The 22,735-nt window shown below is 37.8% G+C and overlaps 1 protein-coding gene across 1 annotated transcript in view; it reads left to right on the top strand.

Moving 5' to 3' along the window:
• The window catches only part of LOC126458552 (26S proteasome non-ATPase regulatory subunit 7), a 64,343-nt gene extending 42,715 nt beyond the window's left edge, over window positions 1-21,628 (top strand). Inside the window, exons 3-5 of the mRNA XM_050095672.1 lie at window positions 10,004-10,182; window positions 11,409-11,612; window positions 20,851-21,628. Coding sequence (XP_049951629.1) covers window positions 10,004-10,182; window positions 11,409-11,612; window positions 20,851-21,156 — 689 coding nt within the window. The 3' untranslated portion in view covers window positions 21,157-21,628. The remainder of the gene's footprint in view (window positions 1-10,003; window positions 10,183-11,408; window positions 11,613-20,850) is intronic.
• The last annotated feature ends 1,107 nt before the right edge of the window (window positions 21,629-22,735 follow it).

Here is a 22,735-nt window from a genome sequence, read left to right as displayed (position 1 = left end):
CGTTCTCATTTTTCAGGTGCGGCTTAGATTCGAGTGCGGCTTAGATTCGAGTAAATATGGTATGTCTTCTGCCACCTGGCTTAAAGTAGTAGCACTTGACTTCACAATACTTGGGACCTGGTACCCTCTTCCTAATTTTCCTGTATCATTTGGCCTACATCCTTGCCATGGCTACTACCTAGCAGCAAGACTCTTTCCTTGGTACTCTATTTTGGTACGGACCTACACTCAATTTGCCAGAAGTCTGTTGCACCCTACTGTGACCTGCAGCCGGATGAAACTCTTCCCCTCCTACTTCAGGTAACAAGCCAAATTTAATAGACACTGTAAGCTCAAATGTAGATGAAGAAGTGTAATAGCTGTTTCCCTCTCAGCCATTTCTTGTTACCTTTAGCCAGTGCCCACGATCTTCTTCCCCCTTAACCTATCAAGTTCAGATCTTTGCCTCCTATTCAGTAATTCTCTTGCTTTTTTGCAGAGCCTATTGTTCCACGGGGGAGCATCATTGAGTTTCCTACTCAATTCCCCTCTAATCACTGCAGTGGATGTCCAACCCACAGTCTACACCCATCACCCCATGTGAGACTACTCTATGGCAACAACCACACTTATCATGGATTGCAACTCAGATTAAATGCTTAAAAATAGAATTAAATAACTTAACACACCTTACCAACAATATCAGGAAAGATAGATTGCTATTCCCATAAAGATGACATTTAGAGTTGCAGCCAGGCACAATGAAAAGACTCACCTTAACTTTCAGCCAAAGCCTTCAGAAAAGCACACGCATGGCTGCCATCTCCAGAAGCTAGAACTGGAATTTTTCGGATCGACCTGCCGAAGAGGGAAGGTTTTTGTGTGTGTGTGTGTGTGTGTGTGTGTGTGTGTGTGTGTGTGTGTGTGTGTGTGTGTGGGGGGGGGGGGGGGGGGGTAATGTTTTTTTGGTGACATGTTTAGGGTGAGTAGCAATCTGTTTATCCTTATATTGCTGATATTCAAACCAGGAGTTTCCATTGTTTGATTTTGCTTAACACACTACACTGCAGAATTTTTTGTTATTTATGACCCACAAAAATTAGGCTTCAAGGTTAGTGCCACAGATGTATGATGTAATGTAAAAAAGTAATTATTTCCACTTAAAACGAGAACTCGGTACTCATTCAGTTGCAGTATCCATTAATTACATTGTTCACAATCAAATGCAATTTTTGCTGTACGCAAATTGTATGTGAACAAACTACTAGTGCAGTGATTCAGAATCAAACAACTTAAAATTTACACTGCTTTATGGTAATATGAATGTAATAATGAAGGGATATGACCCTACTTAAATTGCTGGGGTGGGGGATTAAATGGGATTCTCTAAGTTTACTGTGCCAACACAGAGAGAAAACTATGACTGCAACCCGACTTTGCGATCTATTTATGTTTTCTGAAATAATGTGTAAAGAGAAATTAAATATGTAATAGTAAGAATTATATACGCTCTCATACACGTATTTAAAGGATAATCTATACTAAAATAACAGTTCTTTGAATCTAAATAAACTATTGTTACCAGAGCACAAAAAGTCGTGCATCTGGTCTAGTGCTGGACAGGGCAGTTGTTAAACTGTGGCTCAGTAGCAATTGATATTTGGTTAATTTAGCTCATAATGTTTCTTTAATACTCCCGGTATGTTTCTCTTATTGCAAATATCGCTTGGGAAATAAATGAACCAATTTAACACACAAACTACTTTACAAAATTTTCACAGTTCTTAATTTTGTTGTAAATTTATTGACTTAGTCTGCATTTAATAAGATAGGACCAATGTTTGAGATGAAAGACTGGAGGACCACATAAACGTAAGTGAGAAGTTGCTGAAACAATCTAATTATCTGCTGCAGAGTACTTTTAAATAACTGGGACGTGGATGCAGGGCCATGTGAGGAACTATGGTCAAGGAACTGGACCCGTCTTGCGTAGAAGTTGGTTCAGATACCTGCCCAGCTCTTCCTATTTAACCTTAAGAAGATATACAATCTATGTATAAAAATGAGACAAGTTAAAATATTTAAGAACAGATAGAATACTGTATAATGATATGTGTATAGTTTCTGTTCATAAACAAAATAAATTTACTTAAGCAGCCCCAAGATAGATAGTAATATTGCACAATCATATTGACATACTCTATTAACTGCTCAGCAATATTGTGCAGTAGTACTGTGGTTTGGAGTGCTGGATGATAAAGACATGGTTGCTGTGATAACTATCTACATCTACATTTACATCTACATCCATACTCTGCAAGCCACCTGACGGTGTGTGGCGGAGGGTACCTTGAGTACCTCTATCGGTTCTCCCTTCTATTCCAGTCTCGTATTGTTCATGGAAAGAAGGATTGTCGGTATGCTTCTGTCTGGGCTCTAATCTCTCTGACTTTATTCTCATGGTCTCTTCGCGAGATATACGTAGGAGGGAGCAATATACTGTTTGACTCTTCGGTGAAGGTATGTTCTCGAAACTTTAACAAAAGCCCATACCGAGCTACTGAGCGCCTCTCCTGCAGAGTCTTCCACTGGAGTTTACATATCATCTCCGTAACGCTTTCGCGATTACTAAATGATCCTGTAATGAAGCGTGCTGCTCTCCATTGGATCTTCTCTATCTCTTCTATCAACTCTATCTGGTATGGATCCCACACTGCTGAGCAGTATTCAAGCAGTGGGCGAACAAGTGTACTTTGACCTACTTCCTTTGTTTTCGGATTGCATTTCCTTAGGATTCTTCAAATGAATCTGTCTGGCATCTGCTTTACCAATGATCAACTTTATATGATCATTCCATTTAAATCACTCCTAATGCGTACTCCCAGATAATTTATGGAATTAACTGCTTCCAGTTGCTGACCTGCTACTTTGTAGTTAAATGATAAGGGATCTATCTTTCTATGTATTCACAGCACATTACACTTGTCTACATTGAGATTCAATTGCCATTCCCTGCACCATGCGTCAATTTGCTGCAGATCCTCCTGCATTTCAGTACAATTTTCCATTGTTACAACCTCTCAATACACCTCAGCATCATCTGCAAAAAGCCTCAGTGAACTTCAGATGTCATCCACAAGGTCATTTAAGTATATTGTGAATAGCAACAGTCCTATGACACTCCCCTGCGGCACACCTGAAATCACTCTTACTTCGGAAGACTTCTCTCCATTGAGAATGACATGCTGCGTTCTGTTATCTAGAAACTCTTCAATCCAATCACACAATTGGTCTGATAGTCCATATGCTCTTACTTTGTTCATTAAACGACTGTGGGGAACTGTATTGAACGCCTTGCGGAAGTCAGGAAACACAGTATGTACCTGTGAACCTGTGTCTATGGCCCTCTGAGTCTCGTGGATGAATAGCACGAGCTATTATACTTTGTTGCATGCAGACAAAAAATTTAACAAAAAATTGGTTCAAGGAGTGATAAAGATCACTCGAGAAAACTTTCGGGAGAATTGAGGTTGAATGAGGGAAGATTATCATACTTTTTTTGTGTGTTGATAACATTTGGTACATTACTGGAAATGACTCATTCCACATCCTTGTGATTTAGCACAGTATGTACTTACAGAATTTGCAATAAATAAATCAATCATTTTCTCCATATATTGGTCTCTCTATAGATATGATGAGATAAAAGAAATTATTTAGGTAGTGAAGGGAGACGAAAATTTAATAGCCATGAGTGACTGGAATTAAAGAGTAGGAAAAGGGAGAGAAGGAAACATAGTAGGTGAATATGGATTGGCGGTAAGAAATGAAAGAGGAAGACGTCTGGTAGAATTTTGCACAGAGCATAATTTAATCATAGCTAAAACACTCGGTTCAAGAATCATAAAAGAAGGTTATATACATGGAAGAGGCCTGGAGATACTGACAGGTTTCAGATAGATTATATAATGGTAAGACAGAGATTTAGGAACCAGGTTTGAAATTGTAAGACATTTCCAGGGGCAGATGTGGACTCTGACCACAACCTATTGGTCATGAACTGTAGATAAAAACTAAAGAAACTGCAAAAAGGTGGGAATTTAAGGAGGTGGGACCTGGATAAACTGAAAGAACCAGAGGTTGTACAGAGTTTCAGGGAGAGAATAAGGGAACAGCTGACACGAATGCGGGAGAGAAATACAGTAGAAGAAGAATGGGTAGCTCTGAGGGATGAAGTAGTGAAGGCACCAGAGGATCGAGTAGGTAAAAAGATGAGGGCTAGTAGAAATCCTTGGGTAACAGAAGAAATATTGAATTTAATTGATGAAAGGAGAAAATATAAAAATGCAGTAAATGGAGCCAGCAGAAAGGAATACAAACATCTCAAAAATGAGATCGACAAGAAGTGCAAAATGGCTAAGCAGGGATAGCTAGAGGGCAAATGCAAGGATGTAGAGGCTTATCTCACTAGGGGTAAGATAGATACTGCTTACAGGAAAATTAAAGAGACCTTTGGAGAAAGGAGAACAACTTGCATGAGTGTCAAAGAGCTGAGATGGAAACCCATTTCTAAGCAAAGAAGGGAAAGCAGAAAGGTGGAAGGAGTATATAGAGGGTCTATACAAGGGCGATGTACTTGATTACAATATTATGGAAATGGAACAGGATGTAGATGAAGATGAAATGGGAGATAGGATACTGCGTGAAGAGTTTGACAGAGCACTGAAAGACCTGAGTCGAAACAAGGGCCCGGGAGTAGACACCATTCTACTAGAACTACTGATGGCCTTGGTAGAGCCAGTCCTGACAAAACTCTACCATCTGGTGAGCAAGATGTATGAGACAGGCGAAATACCCTCAGACTTCAAGAAGAATATAATAATTCCAATCCCAAAGAAAGCAGTTGTTGACAGGTGTGAAAATTACCGAACTATCAGTTTAATAAGTCACAGCTGCAAAATACTAACACGAATTCTTTACAGATGAATGGAAATACTGGTAGAAGCTGAACTCAGGGAAGATAAGTGTGGATTCCGTAGGAATATTGGAACATATGAGGCAATACTGACCTTACGACTTATCTTAGAAGAAAGATTACGGAAAGGGAACTTACGTTTCTAGCATTTGTAGACTTAGAGTAAGCTTTTGACAATGTTGACTGGAATACTCTTTCAAATTCTAAAGGTGGCAGGTGTAAAATACAGGGAGCGAAAGGCTATTTACAATTTGTACAGAAACCAGATGGCAGTAAGAAGAGACGAGGGGCATGAAAGGGAAGCAGTGGTTGGGAAGGTAGTGAGACAGGGTTGTAGCTTCTCTCCGATGTTATTCAATCTGTATACTGAGCAAGCAGTAAAGGAAACGAAAGAAAAATTCGGAGTAGGTATTAAAATCCATGGAGAAGAAATAAAAACTGTAAGGTTCGCCGATGACATTGTAATTCTGTCAGAGACAGCAAAGGACTTGGAAGAGCAGTTGAACGGAATGGACGTATAAGATGGACATATAAGATGAACATCAACAAAAGCAAAACGAGGGTAATGGAATCTAGTCAAATTAAGTCGGGTGACGCTGACGGAATTAGATTAGGAAATGAGACGCTTAAAGTAGTAAAGGAGTTTTGCTATTTGGGGAGCAAAATAACTGATGATGGTCGAAGTAGAGAGGATATAAAATGTAGACTGGCAGTGGCAAGGAAAGAGTTTCTCAGGAAGAGAAATTTGTTAACATGGAGTATAGATTTGTGTGTCAGGAAGTCGTTTCTGAAAGTATTTGTATGGAGTGTAGCCATGTATGGAAGTGAAACATGGACGATAAATAGTTTGGACAAGAAGAGAATAGAAGCTTCTGTAATGTGGTGCTACATAAGAATGCTGAAGATTAGATGGGTAGATCACATAACTAATGAGGAGGTATTAAATAAAATTGGGGAGAAGAGGAGTTTGTGGCAAAACTTGACAAGAAGAAAGGATCGATTGGCAGGACATGTTCTGAGGCATCAAGGGATCACCAATTTAGCATTGGAGGGCAGTGTGGGGGGTAAAAATTGTAGAGGGAGACCAAGAGGTGAATACACTAAGCAGATTCAGGACGTAGGTCACAGTAAGTACTGGGAATGAAGCAGCTTGCACAGGATAGAGCTGCATCAAACCAGTCTCAGGACTGAAGACCACAACAACAACAACAACAACAACAACAACATAATTAGGTGCTTGTCCCCCTATTAAATTTCTGTGGATGCTCATATTCCATCAGAAAACACACAGAGTTACACAGTTCCACAAAGTCGGTGCTTATCTATTTTGCTACAATACCTTGCTGCTGGCAATTCTTCCGAAGACTTGAAATAACAAGTGCAGTTTCACCCTAGACTATTTGAGACGTGCACCAAATTATACACAGAGATAACTGTCTACATATACTTTCATTCATAACTTTTCATTAATTTATTTTTTTAAAAAATCTTTCTTCATAACCATTCCTTACATTTTCTGAGCAACTAATCAAACGATTCGCCATTCATAAGTCTTCAGTTTTTGTACTCATCTGCCCTAACCTTCCAGACTGCTGGCAGTTATTTATACATTTTGATGCACTCTAATAATGATGCACTTGTTTTGTACTCATTTTCCACATTACAATAAACCTAACATAGTTTAATGTAATCTCCGTGGTTTGTGTAGCATGTGAGAGACTGTCAAGGATATTGTCAGTACTGCTGCAGCCTGCACAATATTTCGAGGCTGCACAATCGTTTTCCAAACTTTTTGATATTCTCAATATTTTTTGCACAGCCTCTGTCTCACTCCTAGATAGTCAATATTATTGTGAATCTAAGAAATATTGTCAGTATTATTGACCATCTAGGGGCTGCATTACAATTGCATATTCAGTTGCAAAAAGTGCAGCTTCCATTAAAACAAAAATAAAGAAATACCAAACGAGCATTGAAAAGGAGAAACTTTTGGAAATAGACAAAAACTTGGTCAAGGGTACCAAACTCTAGATGTCTGTTTCAAAAAAGAGAAGGGCAGAAGTGGGTTAAGCAATACTGAAAATTGTAAAATACTAGCAAAATATTTTCGTCACCTTCTGAACTGTCCTGAACCAAGTCATAAATTGGAATTCTCAGATATTAATGAAAATTTGGAAGGCAGTTTACCACCAACTATAGAATAATTTGAAATAATTAAAAGCCTCTAAAACAACAAAGCTAGTGGAGAAATTCTATGACAGTTGAACTTTTAAAGTGGTCCTTGCCAAATAAAGCAAATGAATTAAATTTACTCTTTGATGAAATATGGAAAACAGAAAAAATCCCAGAGGAATGGAAAGTTGCCTTGATACCCCCAAAAGAGATAATATACAGGATGTAAACAACTACAGAGGGATCTTTTTACTGCCAGTGGCATATAAGGTATTTTCCAATATTTTATTAAGCAGAATAGACACAGCTCTAGACAGTCATTTAGGTGAATATCAAGGTGGTTTTAGGGAGGGAAAGTCATGCTCAGAACAAATATTTAATCTCAGGTCAGTAATTCACCACAAATTACTTAATTCAAAGGACATTGTAGGTATGTTTGTGGATTTCCAAAAGGCTTTTGAGTCTGATGACACAGAAACTATCGATAAAATAGTTTGAGAATTTGGCGTAAAGTTTAAACTGGCAAACCTAATTCTGAAACCCCTGCAGATACAGTATGTAAAGTAAAATTCATCGGAGAAATTTCAGTCTTTCAAAATAGAAACAGGTGTTATACAATGTGACAACCTACCTCCAGTTCTTTTTAATGGTGTTTTAGAGAAAACAGTGAAAAAATGGATGAAAATCCTATTGAACTCAACATTTTGCCAATAAGGTTAGGAAGAGGACGCGAAAAGATCGAACTCTTGCATTTCCAGATGATTTTTCTATACTATCCAAAAATGTGGCATCTGCTATAACATAAATAAATTTCCTGGAAGAAATAGCCAGCAGAACTTGCTTAAGAGTTTCTGCTGAAAAAAATTAACAAACATTAAGGATGTTCCAAAATTTCTGGAAACACACTGGCAAATAAAAAATCAAGTATCTAGGGGAGATAATCCAAGAAAATGCTTTGGAAAATCTGCGATAGAGGGAAAGTTACATAAAGTGGGAAAACATGTGGTGTCACCAAAGACCTCTACAATCCAAAAATACAAAAATTAGGTGTAACAGCACAGTAGTGAAGCCAGAATGCCTATGTGCAAGTGAATGCCTGACATTACACTATAACTTAGATAAATTAGGAGTACTAGAAAGGCAGTTTATAAGGAAAGATTAGGACCACAAAACACAGCAAAAGGTTGGAAATTATGAAGTAATGCTGACATATACCAAAATATAGAAAATATTTCATACATAATGAGAAAAAGAAGACTCATGTTCTTTTGACATTTATTTTGAATGCAAGGCAGTAGATTAACTAGTAAGATTGTCAAATACTTGTAAGGTAAGAAGTCCACAAGAAGTGTGGTAAGTGAACGAAAAAAGGATTTAGAAAGAAGCAGTATAAAAACAGGAGACATAAACAAGAGAAGACTTTTGGGAAAAATTATTGAAAATGGAAGGACTGCAAAAAGACTGGTTCAAAATGGCATGAAGACAAAAAGAAGAAACACAGCAAACAGATGAAAGCATGCTGCTAGAAAAGAAAGGAACAAAGAATGAAGGATTGAAATTGGAACGTGGTCTTCAGATGGCTTATTAAGCCACTTGGGTACAAAATGAGGTTGAATCAATTGGTACGTCTCCAAAATCATATATAAATAGCTACGGCATTTTCTCTCTCTCTCTCTCTCTCTCTCTCTCTCTCTCTCGCTCTCGCTGTTCTCTCTCTCTCTGTGTGTGTGTGTGTGTGTGTGTGTGTGTGTGTGTGTGTGTGTGTGTTTACAGGTAATTTGTCAGTAATCTAGTGTTTTTAATTTGAAATTTTGTTCAACAAATCCTCATGTGGCATTAGTGGCAAAGTAGCTTGAAGGGTTTGTAGTGTGTTAAGCACCCTGTTCACTATCATAACAATTCATAAACTTTTAATAGGTTTGTCAAATATTTGACTATGTATGGCACTATTTGACATGTTTGTCAAACATAGAGCATGTTTGAGAGAAATTTCAATTGAAAGCAGATTTGGCATGATGGTGGACATTGCTTGTTTTGATGTTTTGCCATGCATGGTTAGCAAAGAAGAGTTTTATTACAGTTTATCTCACAGTATCATAAGTTTCCACAACTATGGAAACTGCAATCAACATAAAAACAATATAGCACTGGCAGTTACCAAAATGATTGAGGTGTTGCATCCTTCCCGGCCATATATTACACAGGAAAAGGTCAAGAAGAAAATTAATATCCTATGCACAGCATTAAAGTGGAAGTGCAATAAAATAAAAAATCAGAGCTCTATGGTTCTTCCACAAATTATGTCTATGTTCCCACACTGTCGTACTTCAATGAGCTGTCATTAGAAGACCAAGTGGAAGACCGTACTTACGTTGTCTTTTTCAATGTGAGGACAAGGTGACTCAATTGTTAAAACTTTGACTGTACATTTGGAGAAAATTGATGTCATAATCATGTTCTGAGTGTAATTTTTTCTTTGGCATTTTTTGTGGGTATATTTCTCTCTCAACTTCAATTTTTCATGGTTTTCTTTTTTATACGAGGTACTAAAGTCACCACAAGAAATGTTTTGTCTGGATTAGTGGCCATTCCAACTACTGTCAAAATATTTGTTTCAAAAATGAAGTTAAATTGACAAACTTTGTTGTTACATATACAGGCTTGTTTGACAAACTTGTGGATAGAAAAAAGTGACAAGCTTGTGTGATTGTGTACTGGCTGCATTAACATCTTGAAAGTCCAAGGAAAAGAGCTATTGGCATTGAAGAACATTCCTGTATTAAACAAGCTTTTGCTTTGTTCAAAAATTTGGTTAATTAAATAAGCAGTCAACCAATATTTACATGACAAATTTTATTTTTCTAAATCTCTTTACAGCTAGGGAGAAGATTGTTGGGTGGTACCATACTGGACCCAAGCTACATAGAAATGATGTTGCAATCAATGAACTCATTCGGCGTTACTGCCCAAATTCAGTCCTAGTGATAATTGATGCAAAGCCAAAAGATCTGGGTCTCCCAACAGAAGCATACCGTGCTATTGAAGAGGTTCATGATGTAAGTAGGAACACTAAAGTATGAAGTGATATGTTTCAGGGAATATAAATTTAATATTAATACAGTTAGAAACATATGTATATAATGATTTATTGTTATTACTGATATACTTACGTCACAGAAGAAATCATTGATATAAATTTTATGTGAAGTATTCTTCAGCCCCAGTTTGAGTATGTTATTGCCCTCTCATAAAATGAGGTTATATAATACACCACATTTTTCTTGTAATACTTTATCCATAAACATCAGAAGAAAGAAAGTAAAAGTAACATTATCAGGCGAATTAACAGTTACCATGTTCCACTTTGTGTAGCATTAGACACTTTTTTATAATGGAATAATATCTATTATGATCTTATTTCTATCTACATTATGAAGTTAAATGAGAAAGAAATATTGCTGTGACTGTCCAACATTTGGAACTCAGTAATATTTTGAAATATTATAAACCAGGCTGATACATGCAAATGTGTAAAAGAATTCACCCATTACAAATGATAAAATTGAATATAGCATGTAGGCAGAGGAAAATGAACAACAGATTACATGGTCTTGGTGACCCAGGATGGTATAGTCTGCCTTCTGTTTTGTGTACACAGTTATTGAAGGAATCTGCTGTAGCTGAAGATGTGCTAACCGTCAGCAGTGATAAAATTCACTTCATTAACATGTACATTTTGGTGGTAGTTCAGTTAAAGTACTTGTTTATTCTGAAGAGCAGTTGAATATGTAAACATATTACAAAGCTTAACATAATGGAAGAAAGTTTATAGATACAATATAATTAATGTAGTACTCAAATCACTGAAGGCAGATGTGGGACGATACCTTTGACAAGGCCATTGCCAATTTCCTTTCATATCCTTGTCCATTATGAGCTTATGCTTCATCTGCAGTGAAATTGAGGAGACATTAAACTCTTACTTCATTCATCTTGTTCTTTCTTATTGCATGCCGTGTATAGGGACTTCTGTTGTGTTATCATGTAAATTTCCACTGTCCTTTCTTAGCATAACCCCATACTCAACATTTCGCTCACTTTCAATATCTTGTGTATTGTATCTATTTTGACTAGCTATAAACATTGTATGTTTAATAGTAAGCATCATATTCTACATGATTCAGACCAGATTATTGTTCTTAATTTTAAGTAGCATAGCAATTATAGTGTGGAAAACTGTCTGATGCAATAATATTAATATTTTATTAACGTTTCTTTCAAGGATGGTTCTCCAACATCCAAAACATTTGAGCATGTTCCAAGTGAAATAGGTGCAGAGGAAGCTGAAGAAGTTGGTGTGGAACATTTGTTAAGAGACATTAAAGATACCACCGTGGGCACACTTTCACAGCGAATTACTAATCAGCTCCTTGGACTAAAGGGACTACACTCTCAGTTGAGAGAGATACGTAATTACCTAACCCAGGTATGTGTGCCTAAATTTTATCAAACTGTGACTATATCGTCTTTGCTTTAGATTTGTAGCATCACACTAACTCCATGTTTCCTGACTAGCAGGCTTTTCCTAACTACCAGGCTTGACCTTGCAAATGTCACTTGATCTATTTGATGTGTCAAAAAGCAAAACTTTTTCACCAACTTGTCTTAATTTTTTTCTTGTTACGTATGTGTGGGGTTCTCTCATATGGGTTTTCCTTCTTCATAGTAAATTTAAATCTCAACTGTAGTAGTTGTCCTCTGGGCCTCTGTTTCTTAGTTGTATCTCATTATTTGGAACTTGATTGATATTTGTTTGTCACTTGTTGTTGTTATAGAAGTTTGTGTATAAGTGTGAAATACATTATAAAAAATCATTCATCTGAAAGGGTGAACCATTGTTCCTCAGAACCTCTGGTGTCCTGGCCCACTGACATTGAAAACCCATCAGAGATCATTGAACTCTACCTAGGCCTCTAGGCAGAGCTGCTACAACCACAGGCGCTAGCATGTCCTGTCACGACGCCACACACCATCTTCTGGCCAATTGAAGCTCACAGTCACCCTATTAAGTTCTGCCAAGCAGTGACATGGGTCTCAGTGGTGTTTTTGTGTTGCTATCATTTCATTATCGTAACACACCATTGGTTTTCTGTTATTGGATTTCATCTATAGTACCATCAGCAAGTGTCCATTTTCCTCATTGTTTGTTTGTGATCCACTGCTGATGTCCCAAGATTGGTCAGTCCAGCCTCAGTGGGTTTCTTTTAAGTTGTTCAGACATTTGGTCGAATCTGTAGCAATAATTGGTGACAAGGTAAAAGGTTAACAGAGTGCCACAGAAACAAGGCATGTGAAACTCTTGGAACAGCAGTGACTGTAACTGCAGCAGCAATTACAATAATAATTCCAACAGTAGTTTCAGCAACAATATCAGCAGCAAAATGAGTTGCCCCATCAAAAAAATCTAGCTAGTGAAGGATTAGCAGCAGATACAGGGTACCCACACAATACAGGCAGTGGGCACTTAACAGGTGGAGAGCCAAACATTCTCATTTTCCAACATTTCACGACACTAAAGAAGATTGGGACACACATTTATAGTCACTGGAACATCGTTTTACTGCCTTTCATGTTGCTGATGACAGTCTGTAATTGTCACTTTCTTTGTCTTTAGCTTCCCAGAGATGTTTTTCTTTCTTAAGACATCGTCTTCTCTCTCAAATCCAGGTGGTCTCAAGTTCGAGGAAATGTGCGTGTTAGTTTGTAATTATTGTTTGCAGAGATTCCCTGTGGTCACATTGTGACTCGAACTTTATCAATAGCTCAAATAACCTGGACATTCATATTGTTTCTGGTTGACTGATTTATAAACTAGATGACCTATAATTGGAAGATATTTTGACAATTTCACACTTGTTTGAAATTGCACAAGCCGAAAATGAGTTCGTCATGGCCGGGCTCAAAGTATCAACAGTCCTTATAACACACTGTTCCCCAGGAATGTAAAATGCCAATAAATTACTTCAAAGACAGGACACCATGATTCATCAGTATCAGATTTATTAGTTGCTTCTGAAAAACCAGTTGTGCCCTGTTAGCAAATGGGGACTTCAGTCATCCCTAGACTGCCTCACGGCTCACCCATCTGCATAATGTCTGGATAGTTGGGTACACTGCACCCTTTGTGGAAAAGCCAGTCACCATAAATAGTCAGAGCAGTCAGAGTTAGTTCCTTACATGCTTCAAGGAACAATGTCTAAACTTCAAGGCAGTAGTACCCACCAGGCTATCCTTTCATGAACGAGCTCTATGGAAATGTCACAGAATGAACAAAGACATAGGTTACCAGATGGTTACAGTTTTGTTGGTAGTCCTACAAATGCCTGCTCGACTAGGTTCTCGAGGATTAACCCCACACTCCTGTAAGTTGGAAGTACATGGTGACAGTTCTGTTTTCATCTAGAGTCAATTCAAACCAGCTCAACCTGCAAGCACTATTTGTTCTCAATAAACATGCAACCAGAAACAATTTCGGTCTGGATGTAGTTTGCGTTCTCCATCAATGAGGAAGTACATGTTGCCTCTGATGTGGTACTCTCCATGAACATGACAACCTGTAAGCTGCATTTGTGCCTCTATTAAAATCTGGCCAGGGGTGTGCCACAGATTTCCAGGCTTAGATACCTAGATGCAACATGGCCCATTCCAGTCTCCATATGAACGGCTTTTAGGCAGGAACTCTGTCAAGTCCACAGGGCTGGGGTGATTGCTGTTAAAACAAGCACTGGGGCCACGTTCCTGTTTATAGGTAAGAAACTCGGTGGCTCCCTTCGGCTATGTGGTGGCTCTAAATTGACAGTCAGTGCTCAGGCACAAGTAGAAACCTACACCTTACCACATCCGGAAGACCTCACAGGGCTTTTCAAAGGAGAATAGTTTCCTAAGATTGACCTAGCAGACAAATATTTGCAAGTTCAAATAGATGAGGAAACACAAAACATCATAGTTGTTCATACCCCCTCCTGTTTGTGCTAACACTTGACTTTCGGGATATCTTCCACTCGTGCAATATCTGAGAGATACCTGGAACAATTAACCTTGTCCATTTGTGTCTGCACAAACCATCTGAACAACTTAATTGTCACAGGAGCTACATGCTAAGAACACCTATGAAGCATTTTGCACACTATTTATTACATTACGTGATACATTGCTGAAGGGCTACTTAGACAAAAGTTAGTCTTTCGGAGAGCAAGTTGAATACCTCAGGCACTTGCTAAACAGGTACCCTATTGCAGTGTAGCAGTTATCACTCCCGTCACCTGCACTCTAAATGAACTTTATTCAAAGTCCTTCCCACAAGTGGCCCATATCATGCAACTGCTAAACCAGTTGCAGAAGAAACTTTTTCAGTACACACGATTGCTGCTTGTGAACATGTCTTCACACAGTTAAAGCATACTCTGCACTTAGCAACCTTGCACCATTTTCGCCATTGTGTTGACTGGTTCACACTGCAGAGGCCACTCCATATGGCATTGGTGCAATGGTGGCACATATCAGACAATGACTGTACTGAACAACCCATCACCTTTCTGTCAAAGATGCTGGTACACTACTCACAGGTAGAAAAAGATATGTTAGTGATTGTCCTTACAGTGTAGTAGTTCCATGTATACCTGTTTGGGACTAAGTTCATTATGATCATGGACCGTAAACTACTGGTAGCGCTATTGACTTCCAGTCTTCTAAACTGAACAGCACTATGCCTCCAACACTACGTGGTACAATTATACAATTAGGTAAAAGCCTACAGCACAGTACACACATGGGAACTCTCTATCTCGCCTTCCTGTGGGACCAGAAAGTATTATGTTTCCACATTGATGCAGAAAGGACAGACCTTGGAAGAATTTTCTTAACAGCTGCATCAGTTGCTGCAGTCACACACCCCGACTCAATCTTACCATAAGCCATGCATTATGTACTCCACGGGTGGCCCCACATACATTTCAAACACAAATCAAGAGCTCCAGACCTGGTACCACTGTGTTGTAACCGCAGCATCCTTTGGCTACAGGTTTTACAACTACTTCGTGGCCACTAGGGAATGTCGTGGATGAAAGTTCTAGTGATATGACACTCTTACTGGCCAAACTTAAACAGGGACTTGGAAACAATGGTGTGAAGCTGCTCGGCGTGGGCTCAGCATCAGGCAGCATCCCTGTCCCCAATGTTTTGCTTACTGATCCCCTCCCCCACTGCCAACCTCCGGACTGCACCACCACCAGTTGCATGTCCTCAACATCACATCCCTCCAACTAACCTCAGACCGCATTTATTTGGACTTTGTTGTCCGATTTGTGGGCTTAATGCTCATATATGTTAAGTATGCAGTCAGCCACAATCTCTCTTAGTTCAGATTCTAGTTATCGAAGGCCTTGCCTGAACTATAATATTGGACAGTAGGTTTCAGACAATTGAGGACATCAATTAGTTGGCCATTTCACCCACCCTCCAGTTGCAAAGCAGAGCATATGGTGCAAACATTTAAGCAGCGAATATTGAAAGCAGTGGGAACTACCACCACTATCACCAACATCTCCACCACAACAGCAGAACTGATACTGTACCTGAGTATGTACAGGACAAGAACCACCCAGGACTAGAGTCTTGTGGAACTCCTCTGTGGGAGATTACCACAAACGTTTTTCCATCTCCTGGCACCAGGAACCGGGACCTGGCAGTCAGGGTGCTGCTCACTGGGAACAGTAGTATGGGCGCACTCCTGTGGAGAAAGACGTACAGACACTGTAACAGTCTGCTACAAAATGGTGAGATAAATTAAGGATTAAATGTGAATTTTGTGTTTTGCTTCAAATTAGTTAAACTTTTTTGCCAGTACTGTTGTAAATAGTAGCGGATGATTACTTAGCTTTGTCTTTTGTTTTGTAGTTGGGGTGACTGTTAAAATTTTTCTTCAGTGCAGATAAATTAAGATAGAATTTACAGGATGTCATACATGCACTTTAACAAAGTATGTAGACTGAATTTTGTCTGTTTTCAGGCTGTATTAAATTCTAACATCCCTCAGGAATATCAGTCCTGACAATCAAACTTGCTCCACATGCTACTTAACTGAAATAACTTGAACTAACACACTCCCATACCAACTCAATTGTACTAACTCCACATGTAATAACTTGTACTAATTTGCTTGGGCTCAGGCACCTGGTTATTCATTAAGGTAACAATGACAGTTTCATAAAGGTAACAATGACAGTTCTTTACAAACGTTTATACATTTAAAAATTTTAATGAAACACAATAGCACATTTTACATTAAACTGTGTTACACGTTAATGAACAATATAATCAGTACACACAGATTAATTACATAGTCATGAAATATGTGATGTTTGCTTCAGAAAAGAAACAGTTATAATCAGAAATAGTATTTCTAATTACAGATGTATATGTTGAGTGTAAATATGAAATGATAAGATTTACTTCTATACGTGTCATCCTGTATATCATAATTTAGTTACTTTTAGTGTAAAAATTGTTTCAAATTACTTTTGAATCAGAAAATACAAATATGCATTCATTTTTAGTCCTTAAATTTTCACCTAAAGAGTATCTGAATAATAATAAACTGTTACATTCATAATTAAACATCGTAAGTAAAGGGCAAAAACATAAACTTTCATAGAATGAGATTTTCACTGTGCAGCGGAGTGTGCGCTGATATGAAACTTCCCGGCAGATTAAAACTGTGTGCCCGACCGAGACTCGAACTCGGGACCTTTGCCTTTCGCGGGCAAGTGCTCCCGAGTTCGAGTCTCGGTCGGGCACACAGTTTTAATCTGCCCGGAAGTTTCATAAACTTTCATGTTTGACTGTAAACCAAAATGTGGCTAATGTAGTTTCCAAGGCAAAGAATTGATCTCTTTATTGTGATGTGTCTGAATCTGCCACATTACAACACCAGTAATTCTGGTGAATGCTCTTGGCCAGTCCATGATGTCAGTTCAGACATTGAAGGGTTGTTTGGAACATCGTCATACAAATCAACTCTATCCATGCTTGCCACCAACAGTGATACATCCTAACCAGAAAGCCCACCATTGCCAGTCCCATGACTTCATAGATTTGACTTGTGCCTAGGAAAACCAGAGACTTTTTCATTGGACACAGACATGGAGATCTCTTTGCATTCTGTTATCACAGTCAACAACACCAGCATCACCACATCCAAGCATAATGTCAGACTTTCCCACTTCCTTGCTCCAGTCTGTGGATTTAAGTGCAAGACACTATCTGTACCACCAGTTCACCTTGTGAAACATTGCCCATGACACATCCAATTGTACACACCCATTCAAGGGGGCAGATATGATACTCTTGCCCGACAACTTTGAAAAAGCCCATTGGAAAGCATGGAAATTTTACATTGGCAACTAGGCTGAACTGTTACAGCCATAAGCACTACTAGTGCCTGTTGTGGTGCTGCCCACTGTATTTCACCAGCCAGTTATAGCAGTACTAAAATTACCACCATGCACTGATATGGGACTAAGTGGTGCATTTGCTTCGCTATTGTTTCATTGTCATAACGTACCATTGCTGTCTCACGTTATCACTCTGCAGACCATTCTTTGGACTATTTATCTATAGTGCCATCTCCATTCAGCCAGTTTCCTCATTGTATTTCTTTCTTTTCACACTTGGCAATCCACTGTTGATGGCTCCAGATCAGCCAGTTCAGCTCATGGCGTTTCTTTTAACTCGTTCCCGACATTTGATCAAATATTTGTCATAGTATAACAAACAGTGATGCGTAAGGTCTGATCAAGGAACACTGTTTCAATTGATTTTACAGTGTCAGTGGCTTTACTAATAGTAAATACACACTACACTGCCTTTTACTTTGCTTCCATACTTTTTGGTTTTGAGAACAAATTTCAAGAAAAAATGTCTCAGATATAAAGGGCTTTTCTTGATGCAAGCTGTTGTTTTAACTTAAGTAATGCTGCTGCCACCGCCGCCATTACTACTACTACTACTACTACTACTACTAAAAGTATTACCTAGCAAACCAACCCGAAGACCTGGCAAGAGTGACAGCACCGCCATGTTTATGCTGGAGAAACAGGGAGTGTAGGCTGTACAAGCATACACTACAGTATCCTTAAAAATGGAGCTTTGCCACATACTACTCATCTGTACATAAGCATCTAACACAGCACGACAGATTTAGACGGACACTTTTGTTTTACAATAGTCTTGACACCCACAGAATAATATGTTTGAATTCGCAATTTGTTTGAATAAACCACTTGTCACTTTAAATATGCCTCATGTTTTCTTAAAAATGTAGTGTAGTTTGCTTTTTTTAAACTGTCGCTTTGTTCATAACTGTTCATTCCGACAAATGTTTTCTACTCAGTACTTCCAAACCAATTGATCAATTAATATTTCGTTCTTCCTTAAGCTAAAGAGTTTTTTTTGTCCAGTTTTCACCCCTCTTTTGTCCGTCAAACTTTAGCAGAAAACCAGCGACGTTATTTTGATCAGAGGTCATTTGGTCTATGCCAGTTTCTACTCAATAATTTTATTTGGTAATTTATAAAGTAATTTCTTTTTGTTACAGAAAAATCTTTCCACTACGTAATTATTTTTAACATGCACCTGACTGCATAATTATTCTTCCTATGGTTTTGGTATTAAATTATTCCTTGTACAACTCTCCATTAAGTAAATATGATGTTTTCCTTGTAGGCTGTAAATAGGAAATAAAAATATATTTTTGGCTTATTTCTCTTGGTAATCTGTTTCAAACCTGCTTTGGGGCATACAACAAAAGAAAGTATTTTTAAATGTAACTTTTTTCCCACCTTCTGCACGTACACTTGAATACTACAGTATTCCCCAACTTAAACTATTCTTGGCCTTTCCTAAAAATAACAAATAAAAGTAGTTTTTGCCAAGACCAGTTTTACCCTATTTCTTAAATACTGAAGCAAAAACACATCAACTTCTGGTGTCGATGTCTCACAACTTGTTGGTATCTCCAATTAATTGGGTAAAAATCATGGTGCATGCTCAAAGCAGTCTTTTTTTAAGTAGTAAGTACTATTGTTTGTGGCTTCCTATGGTTCCAAAGTATGTACTTGCAAATTGAAAAGATTTTTGTGTATGGGGTTCAGTATTGGACACTGCCTACCACATCTCAGACAATTCGGCAAACATTAACAATAGCAACCATTTTGCCATCCAAATACCACCAAGTCTACTTTAGCACTTGTTCACCTACTACCACAATACCAAAAGAAAAAGCAACCACCATTCTCATACATACAGTGCTGCCTAAGGATTAGCTACCAATTCTGGATAGTGATTTATACAATTTTTTACTGAATAACTTTCCCTTAAACACACATCCAGGCCTATTGAAGATGTAGTTAACTTTGTGGTAACCGATGATCACTATTTCCTCATCAGTATGGTATTCCATTGCCCAGATTTGATATTGCTGTTATAAGTAATGATTTTCTCTCTTCTCCCATAATCTTGGAGAAACAAAAGAAACTGAAAAATACATTAATTTGAACTAGACTACTGAGTACAGAAATCTGTTTCCAGCTGTACTCCAAGGAAAACACTTCTCTATTACTGATTAGATTACATACCTTGCTGATCAACACACCTTGTCAACTCCAAACCAAAAACTCTGCTGTTCTAAATAAATAAATAAATAAATAAATAAATCTGATCCTGGGTACAAGCTACAAAAGAATAAGGGATCAGCATTTTTGCACTTTTTAAAAATTAGTAATTGTATATAATGGCTGGCTGTTTTCCTTACAACAAACTTTGATGCTGTAAGAACATATTCCAACTTTATCCATTCTTTGTTAATTCAGAGAGGCTGGAGGCTCCTGATGCCCTGTAAACATGTGCAACATTATAATAGCAATGTAATGAAAAAGATAGTTGCTACTCAATAGCACAGATGCTGAGTCGCAGAAAGGCACGACATAAAGACTGTCAGAAAGTTAGCTTTCGGTCAACAAGACATTTGTCAAAAATAGACAGTACACACACACACACACACACACACACACACACACGGTGAGTAGCAACTATCCTTTTCATTATGTTGTTGCATTCCATCCTGGATTTTTCAGCATTATAATAAAATTTTCATATTAATTCATAATTACAATTCACATTATTTAAACAACAAAATTATTATTATTATTATTATTATTATTATTATTATTAAGTTTAACCTTTATCTATATGTAAACTTGTGCAACACCTTTTGTACAGGACTTATTATTCTCTTTTTGATCCATCACGATTACCGTTCAGTTCGTATTTTCTTTCAAAGTTGGTATTTCCATGTATTGTTCATAAAATCACTAAAATTGATGCCTAATAATGTATGTAACTCTCCCTGTTTCCTAAGCCTCGCCAGTTCTGTTTTCTCATCCTTCTACCTTTCCCTTTAACCTGTCTGTTGGAAGGAGCCATTGGCTTTGAAAGCTTGTCCATTTCTGTATCTTTTGTATGTGTTTTCCCTTGCCACCATTTGGTGAGTTGATCTTTTATCTAGCCATGTAATATAGCCGTACCGTCGTATAGACCCATTTCTTTGTTAGGTTTTAACATTTTTAGAAATTATTGATTTAATCTCATGTACATTTTCCCTCCCACAGGTTGTTCAGGGGACTCTCCCAATTAATCACCAGATAGTCTACCAGTTACAAGACATTTTCAATTTGCTTCCAGACATAAGCCACGGAAATTTTGTGAATTCTTTATATGTGAAGACAAATGATCAGATGTTAGTTGTATATCTTGCAGCTCTAATACGTTCAATCATAGCACTTCACAATCTTATCAACAATAAGCTAACCAACAGAGATGCAGAAAAGAAGGAAGGTAAGAAAGATGATGTGAAAGACAAGGATAAGAAAGATGAGAAGAGCAAGGAAGATAGCAAAACGGAAAGTAAAAAGTGATGTTTGTAGACTTAGTGTTGATGAATATTTTGTTTGTCAACCACTTTGAATTGTATAGGACAAGTGTTCTCATGTGTTAACATGCAAGACTACAAACTCGCCAATACTTAAAACTGAGTGACATTTCAGTAGTGTCGCATAACTGCTATTAGCATCGTGTGTGTTATAACACTATGAAGAGATTAAAAGTCCAACATTTTGCTATTTATTTTATAACTAAATGTTTTGGATGTTCTGGCAGATTTTAGTTGATGAACCTTGGTGAGTGAAGCTAACATACCTTTGTTAACTTTTTAATGTTTGATATGACTAAAATATAACATCATTCACTATGTATTTTTGCAGGCTGATGGTTCCCAGTAAATGATCTCTGAAAAAGTTTGTTCATTTTGTGTCTATTCTGGACCTCTGTAAATTGTATTACTGTTTGCACTGTTAAAAATAATGACATTTAATAAAGAAGATCTATGAATTTGTACAAGTTAAATTAAAACTGTATGTAATGTTTCATTAGTATTCTCAAACCTGAATCCTACAGCAATTTTTAGCATATGCCACAAAGTAAAAGTGAATGGAATTACAGTAATTCCTTGCTATATTTGGACTAATGTGTTGGAAATGTTGCTGTAATTTGGGCTGAAGTTTACTGCCCACTGCTGCTCTTTGTGCAGTGTAGAGTAGATCATTATTTGAGGTTGGAGACAGCAAATGGGATGACACCTGTATGCCAGAAAATATGAACTGCTCACATGATTGATATAAGTAATACTTTTGCACTTACTTGTAATGTAGAAATAGTCATTAAGGCTTTAATATGAAATAAGAGATATTGATTGTCGCGATACTGATCTGTAACTTAACCTGAGGTCTATGTTAGGTTGAAAGTTGTTAGTTTTATACGCCTAATGTGTGAAGCAAGTGATATGAACAAACTGAAAACATAAATTAATAGAAGTGTGACTGCCAAAGATTGCTGTGGCCCATCCACATGCTATGATGATAATTTCTTATGTGCAGGTTGGAATATCAAAAATTACAAAAAGGAAAGATTATTACCCACTGTAAAGATGACACATTAAGTAGCAGAGAGGCACAACGAAAAGACTGCAACACACAGAACTTTCAGCCATATCCTTCTTCACAAAGGAAGGGGAGGGGTGCATGACTGCACGTGCGCTCACACACACACACACACACACACACACACACACACACACACACACACACACACACACAGCTGTCTCTGGGTGTCGTGGCCAGACTGCTTTTTCGTTGTGCCTGTTTTCAACTCAGTGTGTCATCTTTAAGATGAGTAGCACTCTGTTTCCTTTTCTTTCTTTCCTTCTATTTACCCCAGAAAAAGATATATTCCCTTGCTCCCCGACATTGACTTACTGGTGCTTAGACCATTAGTATTGCCAGGTTGTTGTCACGTTAGAAACTAATAGTTACTTTCTAGCAATCTAAGTAAAATCTCTCTTACACCATGTATACTCCATCATCTTAATTCCTAAGATTGTTCACAACAAACACTACCTCACATGCTTAAATATAATTGCTAAGTAGACTAGGCTTTCTC

This window comes from Schistocerca serialis, chromosome 2 (assembly GCF_023864345.2).
Source record: "Schistocerca serialis cubense isolate TAMUIC-IGC-003099 chromosome 2, iqSchSeri2.2, whole genome shotgun sequence".
Lineage (NCBI taxonomy): Eukaryota > Metazoa > Arthropoda > Insecta > Orthoptera > Acrididae > Schistocerca > Schistocerca serialis.
This window is presented reverse-complemented; position numbering and strand designations above follow the sequence as displayed.